Source organism: Calidris pugnax, unplaced genomic scaffold, assembly GCF_001431845.1.
Source record: "Calidris pugnax isolate Ruff unplaced genomic scaffold, ASM143184v1 scaffold103, whole genome shotgun sequence".
NCBI classification, from domain to species: Eukaryota; Metazoa; Chordata; class Aves; order Charadriiformes; family Scolopacidae; genus Calidris; species Calidris pugnax.
The window spans coordinates 22,216,532-22,231,899 of record NW_015090990.1 but is presented as its reverse complement, the minus strand read 5'-3'; the positions used below and the strand labels follow the sequence as shown (position 1 = coordinate 22,231,899).

The 15,368-nt window shown below is 40.3% G+C and overlaps 1 protein-coding gene across 1 annotated transcript in view; it reads left to right on the top strand.

Annotated features, from left to right (window-relative positions):
* The first annotated feature begins 25 nt into the window (after positions 1-25).
* ZNF804A (zinc finger protein 804A) overlaps positions 26-15,368 on the top strand; it is a 156,469-nt gene continuing 141,126 nt past the window's right edge. Inside the window, exon 1 of the mRNA XM_014954103.1 lies at positions 26-145. Within this exon, the coding sequence (XP_014809589.1) occupies positions 35-145 (111 nt within the window). The 5' untranslated portion in view covers positions 26-34. The remainder of the gene's footprint in view (positions 146-15,368) is intronic.

Genomic DNA, 15,368 nt, shown 5'->3' with positions numbered 1-15,368 from the left:
CCCCCGCCGCTGGCCGGGGGGCGGCCCCGGCCCCATGGAGTGCTACTACATCGTCATTAGCTCCGCGCATCTCAGCAACGGGCACTTTCGCAACATCAAGGGAGTTTTCCGAGGCCCCCTCAGCAAGAACGGGAACAAAACTCTGGTAATGGCTTCTTCTCTTGCTTCCCCCCCCCCCCCGCTTCTCCTTTCCTTCCTCCCTCCCTCCCTTCCCTCAGCATCCCCGGCTGCCTGGGAGCCGGTGCTCTGCCGGTGATGCGGGGAGCCGGGGTGTGCTGCCCGGTGGGGTTTGCTTTGCGCGGTCGATAGCGCCGTTACCGCCGCCGGGGGTACGGTGCCCTCCGCTCCCGCCCGCCGGGCTGCCCTCCCCGTTATTCCCAGGGGCGGCCGGTGCTGCGGAGGGCTCGGTGCCGGCGTGTCCGTTCCGCGCTGCTGATGCGGCGGCTGGTTGCGGGGACGCTGCGAAGGGGAAGGAGAGACCCTTCGGGGCGGGGGCTCCACCGCCCTCCGCCCGGGGTGAGGTCGGGGGGGAGGCGGCTTTGGGGAGCATCCTTCGGTGAGGAAGGCTCCGGCTCGGTCACCGGGTGACTCCCGTCACCCCGAGTGCCGGGGGTGGCTGGAGGTCCTGCTGGATGAGGCGGAGCAAGGACCCGAAACTTGTGTACTTGAGGTCCGAGCTGTTTGGGTAGAGAGATGGGTTTGTTCGAGAATAGCTTCGGAAACGGTACACCTTTGTGTTTGTCGGTTGCCAAGTTTTCTAAAAGCAAAACTCTGGGTTTAGAAAGGAATTGATGGGTTTAAGTAATTTGGCTAGGTATTCCGGAAAGTCTGCATAGGCTTTTACAACCGTTTCTTATACTTATGCCATTTATCTTTACATCTATTGGGTTTCCAGTGGTTTTTGCTGACTTGATTGGACTCCCTTCGCTACTATTAATGAACTTTAATGGAAGAGTTATGGCGCGATAGTATTGGCAATACATGTGCTCTCCTGCCTGTTGAGATAAAAGGGATGGAGGATAACAGCAGGCTGGGTGAGCTACATCACGTAGCATCTCAATCACGGCAAAACAAAGTGCAAACAGATGTCTGGAGAGTAGGACAGAGCTGGAAGAGGGGCTTAGCCACATTGTTTATCGCTCTCTCCCATCAGCCTCTTACTCTGAAATCCCCTTTGGAGGAGATGGAGCAGAACTTAGTCACCACGTTCTCGTTCCCTCGATTGCACGACCTATATTGATGGGGAATTTACTAAAGTACTTAACATTTGCTAGAGTTGGCAAGCTTGCAATTTCTCCCTAAATAAAGAGATTAAAGCAAGTCTGAGCCAAGTCATAAAAATAGTAACTACTACGAGAGAATCTGAGGCAGATTTTTGGACTGTTTCAAATGTAAAGTTCCTGCCTTAGGGTTGTAAATCTTACCACAATTTTATTTGCTGTGGATTCTGTTTGGGTTTTTTATTTTTTTTTCCTGCTAGGTATTACACTCTTGGAATTTTAAACAAGTATTTGTAGTATCCATGAGATGGCAATATGCGTGTAATATTTCACTGTTACAGTTGCAAAACCAAGACCTACTGTAGAAATATTTGGTACACTTTAAATAATTGCATGATATATCGCCTTCTTTCTACTAAACAATTTCAGTAAAGATGCATTTGGCAGGACTGAGAATACTCTGATGTAACTTTTGGACTGTGTATTATCTTGCAATTTGTAATTGATTCTGCTTCAATAGCATTTTATTCTTGCTTTTCTATTATTTTTTTTTCCACTTGGCAGAAAAAACAGCCCTGTATTCTCAACATTCCTGATTGATTTATTTACTGGTAAAAACATTAGTGACCAAAATATGTGGAGGAAGACTGGCATTAACTTAAAATTCAAATAAACATATTGCGTAGGCTTTGAAACGCTCTTACTCAGGAAAGAAATTTAATTCAGCCCTGCTTTTCAGTGAGATGGAATAGATGTGAGGGGAGAAAAGACAATATTGGATATGGATTTGCCATGAGAAACCTTACCTTTAATAAAAGCTTTTGTTGTGGGCAATGAGCAGTGTAACTGTCAAAGTTTTGGCTGGGGTAAAAAGGGAGAGTGCCTGGTGTTGGCTGTGTGGAGAGCAAAATGAAGTCCTTCACTATGAAATAAATGGTATGTGTGCAGACACTGAGACTTTCGTTTGAGTGTTTTTCAACTTAAAAGGGGTAAAGATACTGTAGGGTGATTGGATAGTTCAGAGGAAGTTCTGAGGCGCTGATGTATGTTTCAGCCAGCTTCTGTGGGAAAATCAAATGGTACATCATTTCAGAGGATCGGTTGCTTACGCTATAAATAGGCTTTCAAATGCAAAAAGATTATAATCTTGATTAATACAAAGTAGAATATGTCTTTAGAAGTTGGGATAAGAACACAGCCTTTTTGGTGTCTTCCATCCTAGAATAAGACAAGGAGAAGCAGCAATTGTAAATGTAAAAACCAGAAATATTTTGGAGCTGCTCTGACTCAGATGTATCTTCCTATTTGGCTGCAAAGCATTCAGTCCATCTTCATCTATGCTCTAAACTTTCTAAAATCCCCGCGTCCTCGTAAACTGAGGAAAACATGAAAACAACCTCTGCTTGTACAGCGTAGAATTGCTTCTGTGCAAAATCTATGATTTTTGTGAACCTTTGCTTCTCTTAAAGAGTTCTGCCCCCACGTTCTACCTGGAAAGACAGATGAGTATACGTGCTACAGTAGAATTTCACAGCAAGTAGGAAAGTGCTGGTCCCAGTCAATTGATGAAGTTGTGGTTTCAAGATGATTTCACATAGTGTATCTTCAAACCTGGGGCTCGTGAGGTTTCCGGGGAGGAGGGTCCGTAGAGCTTTTGGTCACTGTCCCACTCTGGAACGACCTGGTATTTGCCTGTAACTCAAGTTTTTTTGCCCTACTCTCCAAGAGAGCTCACTGAGAAACACTTTTCCCTGACCGTCCTTGCAGGTGATCCGTACGTATTCACCCTCTGCCCACAGCTTCTTTCACACAGAATTAAAGTCATTTAAAGCTTTAAAAGGTTTTGGTTCAAAGCTCCCAGAAGGTAACAGGAAGAAAGAGCTGCAAACCCCTGTGCACCTAGTAGGGAATGTGAAGCACAAGGCTTTGTTCTTCCAATAAAGTCTTTCTCAGCAGAGAGGATCAGAGAGTTACTTTTGAGTAAAAAGGTAGAATAGGAGTGTTTCTGCTGCCTGGTTCCAGACACAGTCTTTCCCGAAGTCCTATCACCAAGTGCAGGGCTTTGAGATGGGGTTATTTGGGAGGTGGGGAGAAGTGGGTGAGGGTTGAAGATACGAAGTAAAAGGAAGGGAAGGCCACAGTTCTGTTCCTCAAGGGAAGGAGAACCTGAGCTTGGAGAGAAGTGAAAGGCACAAGAGGGAACAAAGCAAAGGGTGGATTTAGGCAAACTGAGAAAAGAGGCTACTGTTAAAAAAATACCTTTTAAAATTAAATAGAATACGAAAAAAAAAAAAAAAAGCCTTGTGAATGAATCTTCAGTGAGATGGTGGGGGGAAATAATACCTACCTACAGTTCTGGCTATCTGATGGTACAGCTTTGCACACCCATGCTGCCCCAGGCCCACGGGGTACCTGCTCAGTGTGGGCAGGGTCCCCTTAACCCATTGTAATCCGCTGTTCCTTATCAGGAAAACAAATTTGAATTACGAATGGACAGGAAAGGGGCTCAGCACATCTGGAAGAATAGCATCCAAACCCTTAATTTTCATTTAGAAAATGCAGCAGTTTGGTTAAAAGAAATTGTTGGATTTCTGGGTTGTTGGAGAAGGCTTTATCCTCTCCCACTGCAGTTTCTACTATCTGAAATATTCTTCAAATTCGTACAATCTCATAATGATAGCTAATCTACTGCTGGAGTACTCCGTGGCAGCTCTTTGGAAGGGATGTGTGGCTGTTTTTTTGGTGGAATACTGTCCAAGTGAACTGACTGCTGTCTGGTCTTTGTGTGGCTGATGATTTTTGAAGAAGAAACTCAAAACTTACGATGTGGGTCAGTAACACACAACGATGTTGTGAATTTCTGATGCTTTTTCTGCTTTTTTATGTAATATTGCTTATGCTTTGTTGTTTTAATCCATGAATATAGGCCTGATTGCTTGGGTATTTCTTGTCAGGGTTCATATTTGGTGACTTTAAAGTTTTTCCCAAGGCTGCTTTTTTTAGCAGTAGCAATTTATAGAATATTGTTTGCTACGAAGTCTTCCTTTTGTCCGAGGATCTCCTGAAGTTTTAATGTAATAACTGTGTACCTTTTTTTATGCCTTATGTTATTGATGTCAAATTACACTGGTCTTCCTTTGCAATTCATCTTCCTTGCTGTGGCTGCTGTCCTGCAGCTTATCAGCTCAAAAAGTTGTATGAAAGAATAGCTCTCTGGAGGGAGAAATCAATTGGTTGGGGTAACGACCGCAGGTGATTTGCTAGATCCTTAAAACGTCTTTCAGAATATAAACCAAACCATTTTAAGGCATTATCCTGGTTACGCATAAGGTTTCTGCTTGGTCAGCAAGAGAACTGGTTCTTTGCTTGATCTTCTGAGTAGCTGGTGCACGGATGGTGATGGAATATCTGCTATTTCACCCTTAGGTATTCCATTCATGTAAATGGCTCTGTATCTGTTTCATCAAGACTTACAGTGATGGAGAACTCACTGTGCAGGGCTCGTTCACTTTTAATTGGACAAATACATGAGTAAGGTCCTGTTACTTGCCCAAGAAGGTCAGTGAAAAGTTTAGAACCTTTAGATGGTATAAATTGCTACTTTAAGTGTCTTGTTCATACTGATAGAAAATAGGTAGGACCAAGAGTTTCCTGGTAAGGAGCTGGTTAAAGGACAGTAGTTTCAAATGTTCTGAACACAGAAATCTATTATTGTGTGTAACAATAACCTTTATATATGCACTTACATATACGGCTTTAAACTTTGGTTATAAATATGTACACAGGGGACTTCAGGGGTAGAATTGAAATAGCTGTCCCCAGCTCCAGGGGATGTGGGCAGAAATCACCTCAAACGGGAATCAAACTCTGAACTCAATGTGGTAACCTCATGGGGAGGAAGATCATATGAACTTGATGTGGGAACCACACAGTTATGCCTCCCAGTCAGCTTGGACATGGATGCAAGGTGCATGTTTGACCTTGGAAATAAAATGTGGGTACAGGTCTGTGTAAAAAGCTGTCAGGTATCCATTTAGACTATCTTTCATTAATCCAACTGTTTATACCATCAGCTATCTTGCCTCTTAGGTTTATTGAACAAAACTGCTTAGAATTTGTATTTATATACCTCTGTGTGTGTATGTTTTCTCTAAAAAATAAGTGCAAATACTTCTAACATTTTAAAAGTCCTAGGGCTTAGTTCTGCTTTTATGAAACCTCCATGGAGTTCAGATATTGATACACTAGTGTATTCTGAAAATGCCATCTGTTTGTTCAGGCTGTTGTCTTCAGCTCTTTTACGTTTTGTAGAATATTTTTGTATTACCAGATCAACTAAAGTAAATATGTTGTGGTGGACATAAAAATCTACTTTAGGAGAATTTCTATTACAAATGTCCGTACCCTACTACAGTAAGAAAGCAGTAAATTAGCTGTAACACAGCTTTCCTGATGAAGAATACTGAAGCTGTGGTACTTCTGCATGGTCAGGTGGAAATGTCTGTTGATTTCAAGCTAATATGGATGTAAAATAAAGAGTACTTCCCATAGGTTTATTTTAAATACTGGTAAAAAGAGGTCCTGTGGTTCTGTTTCTCATATTGTATATTGCCAGTAGCTGAAGGTAATTTTTAAATTGTATCTTATACATGCAGAATTTAATAAAACTACTGCTATATATTGTTTTTCATCTTTAGTGTTGCAGAGTTTGTAGGGTAGAGTTGTTAGGCTAGAATTACATTGGTTAAGGGAGAAAAATCACCTGTTACTTTACTTGTCCCCCATGGATCTGCTACTGGCTTTGGCATTTCAGTGTGCTCGTGACCCGAGCTTGGAACTTGAAAATGTTCCCATCTTTTCTATGAGAGATGCTGAGCAGTGCTAACTCATTAAAATATTAAAATGACAAAACAAATTCTACCTAATTTAATTTGAATAGTTAATCAGCGTCACTTAAATAGCAATTGAAAACCAACTACTTGGAAGACAACAAAATAATTTGGTAAAATGGAAGTAACAATAAAACCGTATCTGTATCTACTTCTAGAGTTCATTTATATGAATGAGACTCTTTTTTATTTTTTTTTTTTTCATAAGGCTATCACTAATAGTCCCCTCATCAACAGGGTCCTTTCAGTGAGTTGAGCGAAGAGGAGGCTGTAAGAATTTAAGTGCATTTCCAAAGCAACTCTGAGAGGTTGCAGGTTTCACGTGGTGAGATGCAGCACTTTTATGTCCCTCAGACTCTGCATGAGTGTGTCGTCTGGTCCAAAAAAGAGTAGGAGAGGAGTCCAACGTGCAGCAGGTTTAAACTGGAACAGCTTCTCATTCACAGCTACTACTGAGGCAGACTTTTGTGCTGTAAAAGTTATTAAGTGCATGGTAAGCTTCAAACACGTTGGTATTCTGATGGATGTAATTAGACTATTACTGTGGTTAAATTAGTACACTTGTTTAGTTTTTTCAGATCAAGGCCTTAAAGAGTATGTCTGAGGAGAGCCATTGCCTTGAATATTTTCTGATGCAAATATCCTTAGCAATCTCTTAGCTCAGAGATACATAACATTAATTTTAACACGTTGCTCATATGTGCTAACTGGAAAACAAGGTGTTGGCTTCTGCATTTTCAAAACCACACATATTGTTTTGATGCATTAAATTTATTGAAACTTCTCAAGGTGCAGGTTGCAATTCTAAAAGTCTTACCTTTCCTGTGGGCTGTGGGAACGTATGGGTTCTCTGACCTTCCTATCAGCAGGGATTCACCTTTGAAAAAACCAGTTAACTGTGGGGAGCACATCTAGAGCCTTTTAGTTTAGCATTGGGTTTTCAAGTAGGACTTGACTAAGTAGCTGCAAGATCTTGGATGCCCCTAACTGGTGACAACTACAAGATTTCCTTTTTTGAATGGCACTTAGGCATGCCAACAGGAGCAATTAATCTCTGCAAAAATCAAAGCTATTGAATAGTAGCATCTTGAGGGGTAGGGGTGGACTAAGGTAATCCCACAAAATCAATCCAGAGCATTTTCTACTCTTTGCATCTTAATATAGATAATAATGATGGTGGCCTTATTTATAGCATAGATTCTTTAACACTGCCTGGTGGTGGTGGAAAGTGATTTGATTTTTTTGTTTGCTCGCTTGTGATTCAAATGTAAATATGGGAGAGGGAGTGTGCTTTCCTAATTTAGCTGTATCTGGCCAATCCCTTATAAACAAATACTAGTCAGACCCTTTTATTTTTCCACGCATTTTCGGAGTGAGAACAAATGCTTTTCCTCCAGCGTTCTTGAGAGACTGTTACATGATGAGCTGTGACTTAGTGTTGTTTAAAAAAAAAACCCAAAGTAAACAAAACAACATTTACTCACAAGGAGGCACAATATTTGTCATGTTTAACCTTGTTTTTTCAGTAAAGATAAGAAATTGCCTGAAGGCATCGGGAAACTGGAATTTTACAGTCATAGTGTAATTAATTAATTTTGTTAAAATATGTTTACGAGTCCCTTCCTCTAAGGACTAACCATGGCAGGGGTACAGATTGGGGTTTCGTTTTTCCCTTGGCAGAGGATGTTTGTTCTGAACCATCTGAGTTGTGTGCGAATATGAATTTCTGTGGAACCCTTTTTTTTTTTTTTTAATTAGTTTAGATATTAAGTTTCCAAATATTTTCAATATGGAATTTTAAATGGTGGTAGTCATACAGATAGCATTGTAAGAGGGAAAATGCAAATTCTTTCCCCACAGCTCTAAGAGCAAATCCTCAAATAAGGCCTGGAAAGTAATCTCCCGCCTGGCATTGCTGTCCTTGTTGCATACAATAAAGAACAAGGTTTTGACTTAAATAATTGAAACATATTGGAAAATGTCGAGATTTGGTTTGAGGAATGGAGAGAGATTTTTATTTTTTTTTAGTATCTCATTGATATTCTTCGTTTGTACAAATGATTTAGGACTTGTCAGGCTTTTTGTCTGACCGTCCTGATTTGCATTTCTTTAAAATGACTTCCTTTTTTGTGAAAATGCTATTTTTAGAGAGCCTCCTTTCCCCAAATAGCAAGTGATTAGGCTACCTCCTCTGGGACCCGGCTCAACTCAAATACTCATGGTGCTAGATTTCTCACAGCTAGTGTGCAGCCTTATTACTTACATTGGCCAAGTCTTGGTCAGGCTGGTTTTTTAAAACTTCGCAGCGCAAAATGTCTGGTAGAATTTGCCTCTTCACCTTTATAGAAATGAGTTTCTGGACTAGGAAAACTGCTTCCTTTCCAGCTTACTGATAACATACTTCCATGGCAGATACAAAACAATGTATCTGATACACTTTTTTTTTTTTTAATTACATTCTCACAGGTATCTTTTCTGTGTGTAGGTTTTTTTTCAGTCAGTATGCTAACAGCTTGATTTACGGGGCAAAAATGTGTTTGTTCTTTTAGGGTATCTGTTTAAATAGTTACAGTTTCTAAGTATTTAATTTCTGCTGGAAGTTTTCTTATCAAGAGACCACCATACCTGTTGCAGAATAGCATGTCAACTGCTACTTCATAAAATGGACTTTGATAAAATATCTGGAGTTAAAACTTGGGGATACTCTTGGGTATGTGTAGGGTAATAATGTATACGGGGGTCTAGCTGAGCAGTCCATGAAACAACCTGAGCATAAATCTGTGAAGTAAAAGGCCATTTTTATTTTTTTTTTAACTAGTCATTATTAGAACATATAACTATTTAGGGAAGTCTGCTTAAAGGTGTTTAATTGTATTTTTGGTCTTGCTCCATCGGAAACAGTTGGCTTTATCACAGGAGAGTAGCGTGGACAAAGACGTTGACTTAAAGCCTTGCTCATCTCTAAACCTGCCCGTCCCCAGTTTGCAGGTTTGTTTTCTGCCCTTTTCAGCAACTCTGTTTTTCTGTGGTAGGGAAAACCGGTGTGTAGTCTTCTAATATCATGTCCAGTTCACTTCTTCTTAACTTCTGGGTTAATTAATGGCTGTGCTGGGAAGGAGTGGCGGCGGGATGGCAAGGAGGAGTGCCCGGGAGGCTGTGGGCAGGGAGGATGGGGAAGTGACCTTAGCAGCACACGGGTACCAGCTGTGGGATGCACTCTGGCTCCCAGTGGGCAAGGAGTGAGCGTGTCATCGGCTGTTATGGCCTTTGGAAAAGGCAGGGGTTTTTAAAATGTATTTGTGGCTGTGGTAATAAGGTTCTCCAGACCAAAAGGGTTTTGAATTAATCAGCAAAGGTAACCTTTACATTGAGGCATTCATTTATTTCTTTCCTGTGTGTTAGTTTTTTTCATATGTGTTTGGATAGCTTGGTTTTGTACCTCTAAATGTTAATACTGAGGAAAACAAAGCATCTCGTAGGAGACACGAAGAATGACTTATACATTCCATTAATGCAAAACCTCCTCCCCTTTTCTAATAGCGCAGGAAGATGTTTATCTAGAGGTTAAGCACTCAGTTTGGTTTCTGAATTTAAAAAGACAAAGAAGTGTTATAAATAACATTATACCAGCGATCTTGGGCCTGTTATGTGGTTGCAGGCTATAGTCCTCAGTATTTGTTTTTTAAAGTATTGTATTTTTACAAAATATTATTTATTGAAAAAAAAAAGTGATACAAAGTTTAGGTTTGCTTAAAAGTAACACTTGGAAACAATGTAATTACATAATACTACATTCTATTACGTGAGCAGTAAACAAGTGTTTAGACATATAAACCAGGGTTGTTAATAGACAATTTTTAAAAGCAAAATAGCTTTTATGCTGCTTATTTATGACACATTCTTAAAATATAGTTAGTTGATACTTTAGAAGGCTATGAGGTTAGCAGTGGAATATACTGCTGAATAGATTTGGGTTTTGTTGGTTCTTTGCATTGATATTTCTAATAGCAATGTTGATTTTCCGATAGTTTTAAGGAAAATACCCTTTCATGAGGGAGAAAAATCAAAATAACATTAGTTTGTCCTTCTGCTATGCAAATGAACCACTAAATCATCTGATGCCTCTTTGTTTGGCAAATAAGCGAATGCTCGTGAACTAGCAGGTAGATTTAAGGATTAGGAAGAGATTAAAACAGTTTTAAAGGACCACTTCCAAAGGTTTCTGGAGTTGTAATGTTGAGCAGAGAGAAGAGTTAGCTTCCAACAGGATGTCAAAAATATGTGAGAGTTTCTTTATGAAACACCTTTGAGTGCTTGTGGGTATGGAAGTGTCAAGGCAATGAAATTAGAAAAAGTCTGGTGAAACCTGGTAGCTGTAGCGTTGTGCCGGCAACTGCGGGTGGTGACAGAGTGTGGCCAGAGTGGACCTGCTTTATAAATAACTGAGAAATAAAGAAGAAAAGTGGAGTTTTCCAGTGTGCAGCTAGGTGTTCCAAGGAAACGAAAATAATCAAGCTATTTCATACAGAGAAAAGGAAGAGTTACCGAATGATAGCAAGTAATTACAGTAATTAATGATAAGGTGGAACTCGAGAAAGACGATGACAAAGGTTTGCCTATCTTTGTCAGCATATTTGTGGTGGCAGTAGCCATATCTGCCTTGTTCCTTCAGGTTCTTGCATTGAGCAACTGGATGGACTTGGAGAATTTGTGCTCAGTCAGACTCCTCTTAGAGGTGTATGATGGGAGACAACAAGCTCAAGTTAAGAGATGGGAAATTCTAATCAGGTACTAGGAAAAAGGAAGATTCTGAGCATGGTCAAACAGTGGAAGAAGTTGCCAGAGAGACTGTGGGATCTCCATCCTTGGAGATGCTCAAAACTCAATCAAGCAGCCTTAATCTACTTGGTTGTGCTTTAGGCAAGGTGTAGAATTAAATGTCCTTTCCATCCTCAGTCAACGTTACGATTCTGTGTTCGATCTATAGGAGAGTGGCTTTTAATTTTATCTTCTGTAACAAGGTTCCTTGGGGAGCAAGGCATGTCACTGTCACGTCCTGCTCACGGCCTTTGGGGACCACTGGGTACTTGTGGCTCACTTCGTCCCAGATGATGGATGGCTGGCAGGAGTGGTGTCTCTACTGACTTTCTCTGGGGATCTCCCCGTCTGTCAAGAGGTCTGAAGCACAGTGCTTGTTTCTGCTCTGAGTAACAAATAAATCAAATGCAGCTATTGCATCTACTTACCATTTCTTTTTAGGGATTCCCGAGCTGAGTCATGCAATTCATAGAGAGTGACCCAGTTTGTAATTAAGAAAGATGAGGGACTCGGAACTTGTCCAAAGCTAATTCATATTTAGCTCGAACTCTCCACAAATCAAATGCCTTATCAGCAGTATTTTATTGATTATACTCTTTCATATTAAAAATTGCTGGAGTATATAATCTTAATTTTGGAAAGGCTTTTAAAAGGTACTGAGGAGCACTACCGATAGAAGAATTGATTTGTTGTCATTAGAATACCATTATGCAGAGGCAAGAAAAACTCAAGCGGAGCGTTTTCTGAAGGCATTGTGTGCCACACTCCTGCATTACTAGAGATGCAGACTGTTGCAAAGGGGGAGAATTAAGGAACAAGCTCTAAAGCTTACCCTCTTCAGCCCACAGAGCTCTTGCACCGTGGGATGGACAGTGTATACTTCAATTTCCTGGAAATATTCAAACTATGGGTTGGGTATTTTGCATCTGTTTCATACAGTGGGTATGGTGTGCTTATGGGTTGATCTTGTTTGGGGTTTATATATTTATATACATAGTTTCTATCATATTTATATATTATCTCATATAAACTATTTTTATATTATATTTTAATATATATTCTGTATACTCAGACCTGTTCTTTAACACAGTGGTGTGGCATCATGCTCATTTCTTAGAGTTCATGATTGACGTAGAGCAAATATGATTGTGAGGGAATGCAGTGCCAAAGTTCTTCATGAGTGGCTGAATCTCTCTCTTCTGTAAGAGGGAGCTATTTGATACAAACAGACAGTTTCCAATTAGTTGGACAGGACTGAGCAGAAGACCAACCTTGGAGGGAAGTCCCCACAGGGCAAATCTGTGCCTGTGAAGACTCTGTATGTTCTCCTCTGTCCCCATCACAGGTAGCAGAAATTTTGAGCTTGCTTTGAAGTGCTCTGGGTGCTGCAGGCCAGGTAGTGGGTAGTACTGACCATGTTGTAGTCGAGGGAGGAATGTTGGATTTATTTCCAAATCAATTAGTAGAGTAACCAGAGCCATATATAATCGCCTTCTGAAAAAAAAATGTCAGAATTTTGATGCATAGTAAATGTGAAAGCTACAATATGGAATAAATTATCAAATGGCTCAAGTTCAGTGGCTCTTTGAAGACTACAGGGGGGTAGAGGAAATTACACTTGTATTTTACACCTGCCAAATTGAATTACAGCAACAAATCTGTATAATTACAATTCAGAGACCATGATTTATTCTCGGAGTTAGGTAATTAGAAGCAGGACTACACTTGAAGGTTCAAATTGGATTCTTAGAAAGACTCCCTTACATGAATATGACCCGTACAGAAATCAGTGTTTTCATCTCTTCTATTTTAAGAATTTTGAATCATAATGTAAAGTGACTCATCCATTATTTCCTCATCTCTTCATCAGCGAGACGCACAAGAAATTGTTCCTTTGATTGTTTCCCTGCAAATGTGAAATCTTTACAGCTTCTTCTCTTTTCAACAGGCATTCATAAATCCAATTAACATTAATGAGTCTCACATGTGTGCATTGGGAGGAAAAAAAATGGACCTTTTGTCTCTTAAAGTAAGTGTTTAACTGCAGAAAAAAATGAAGAAAAAGCTTTTGGTGAATTACAGGTTACGAAGTCAGTGGCTTCTATCTCATTTTCGCAGTAGCTAACACATTCCCCTAGTTCTCTCTCCCCTGTCAAGGGTCCTTGTACAAGCTATAAATGCAGGATGAGCAGTGCTGTCGGTGAAGTGGAGAGCACTATTATTACCTCCAGTTCTAAGATTAATTACTAACAGGCCACGTTTTCAACCGAATGGCAGGATTACAGTAAGGTTAATGTGACTGTACTTCTGTATCATGACATAACTCTATGAGAACAGAGCGAAAAGAAGGAGAAAATATTAATATCTCAGTGACCTATAAAGAAGAAATACTTGGTACTCGCTTCTTCAGAGGTTCTCCTGTCATCCCTCTATAGAATAAGACAGATGTTGCAAGAAGCTGGTGATGTTTTATATTATTCAGTGATATTTCTTGTTTACTTGTTAAGGACTCTTAGAGCATCTATGACGTGATTGATCAGGCAGGAGAAGTCTTGATTGAGTTCAATGCTGTTAGCAAGTGAATGGGGGCTTAGTAAGTTAAATACTGACCTCTACAAAAGCATCTGCTCCTGTTGCTGGCAAAACAGTCTCAACACAGGGGATTTTGCTTAATTTAATTCATTGCCAATTAACACTAACTTTTGATTACTGATTTGGGTATTGGGGTTGGGAAAGAAGACTTAAATTGTGGAAACACTTCCTTAAATTTGGCAGTGGTGAACCTGGCAGGAGGTGAGGCTCACAGCAGTGTCTGGACTGACCCCGATGGGCACAGGGTCCACCACAAGACTCCTCACAGCCCCCCAAACCTGCCGCGTGCCCCCAGCACACCTCCTCAGTCACAGCTGACATGCAAAACGGCTCCAAGGAGCTCATTGCAGTATAAATACACCGAAACCATATGGTCTATCAGAATCATAATATCACTTCAGAGGTTTAGAAATAGCCTGTTTATTAGCTGTAATCACTCCAAAATTTTCATTTAAATGAATAGCCGCAAGTACTCAATATCGTCGTATTTCCACACAAACCTTCTGTGCAGTTTGGTTGGGAATAGGAGGCATCATCGTTCACATCGAAAAAAGAACGGTAAAAGGCTCTTGAGAGGTTGAGCCCTGTGTCTGCAGCTCTCTAGCAGGATCATGACTAGACTCTCATGGAGGTATAGATTAGGAGTTACTCCATGCAAGATGACTAACATGCACATCTATATAGGATGCTCTGGGCTTTAAAATAACTGTTGTTGCCCTTCTCTGTCAGGGAGCATTTCCTGATACTATTACTATTATGCAACCCTGTTCCCTCTGTATTTCCTCTGCATTATTTGAAGTTAAGCCCGTTTTATCCTGACTAATTACTGTCCCCCCTCCATGGTTGCATCCTTTAGATATTTGTGAAGTATAGCAATCCTCATTACTTGCATCTTTTCCAAGCTTGGCATGCTTAGCAATTTCCCTCTTTCTTCATACATCAGTTCCTCTACTCTTGATTATGCTGTGCCTCTTTTTTTTTTTTTTTTTTTTTTTTTTTTTTTCATTCCAGCATTTCAGCTTAAATTTATTAAAATTGTTTCCGGTAGTCCATATAGAAGGTGAAATTAGAAGAATTCCATGAATGTTGCTAGTGGTTCCTTCATGTATAGATACTCGGCGGTGAATCGTGCAGTCTGTATTTATAGTGGCATGTGTTTATTCTATACTTAGTCTCACTAACATCATTGGGACCGCTCACTTCATCCTATTCTTATCACTTCCCCACTTCCCTCCTCCACTCCTCAAAGTCCTTGCTGCAGATGTAGCATTTGGCTATGGATAGAGTTTTTATTTTTCCGGAAGCTTTAGTTGTGCTGTGACTTCTCTGTTGCTTTCAATGTATCAGATAAAATTTTCAACTTCTTAGGAAGGTGCTTTGATAAATCCCCAATTATAACGCTTGTAAAATAGGCTTGTTTGTATCTTGTAAAAATAATGTGATCCTTGCCAGGAACTGACAGATTTATTTCCTTCTGCACTATTAATTGCTCAGTTGTATATGTGTGCGTATATATTTGTTCCCTTGTGAAAGAACAGAAATAAGAATTTCCACACAGAGAGGTAAGTTTTATTTCTGACCTCTTTGTCTTTTAGTCTTTGCCTTAATTTCCCCCCATGTGTTTTTTTTTATTTCCCCCTATCTGTGGAAAATCTACCTACCTTGGTTAGCGCTGGTTCATTTTGCTGCTCTGTGCAAACCTCACCTCAGTGGGTAGGTCCGTTTTCTGTCATGGCTCTTAGACCTTCCCAGTCCACTTCAGCTGACTCTCCTTATGTGCTTTTTCTGGTTAGTGGGATTATTTGAATCTGCTGAGGTTTTTTTTTTTGGAAAAAAACATTGTCAAATT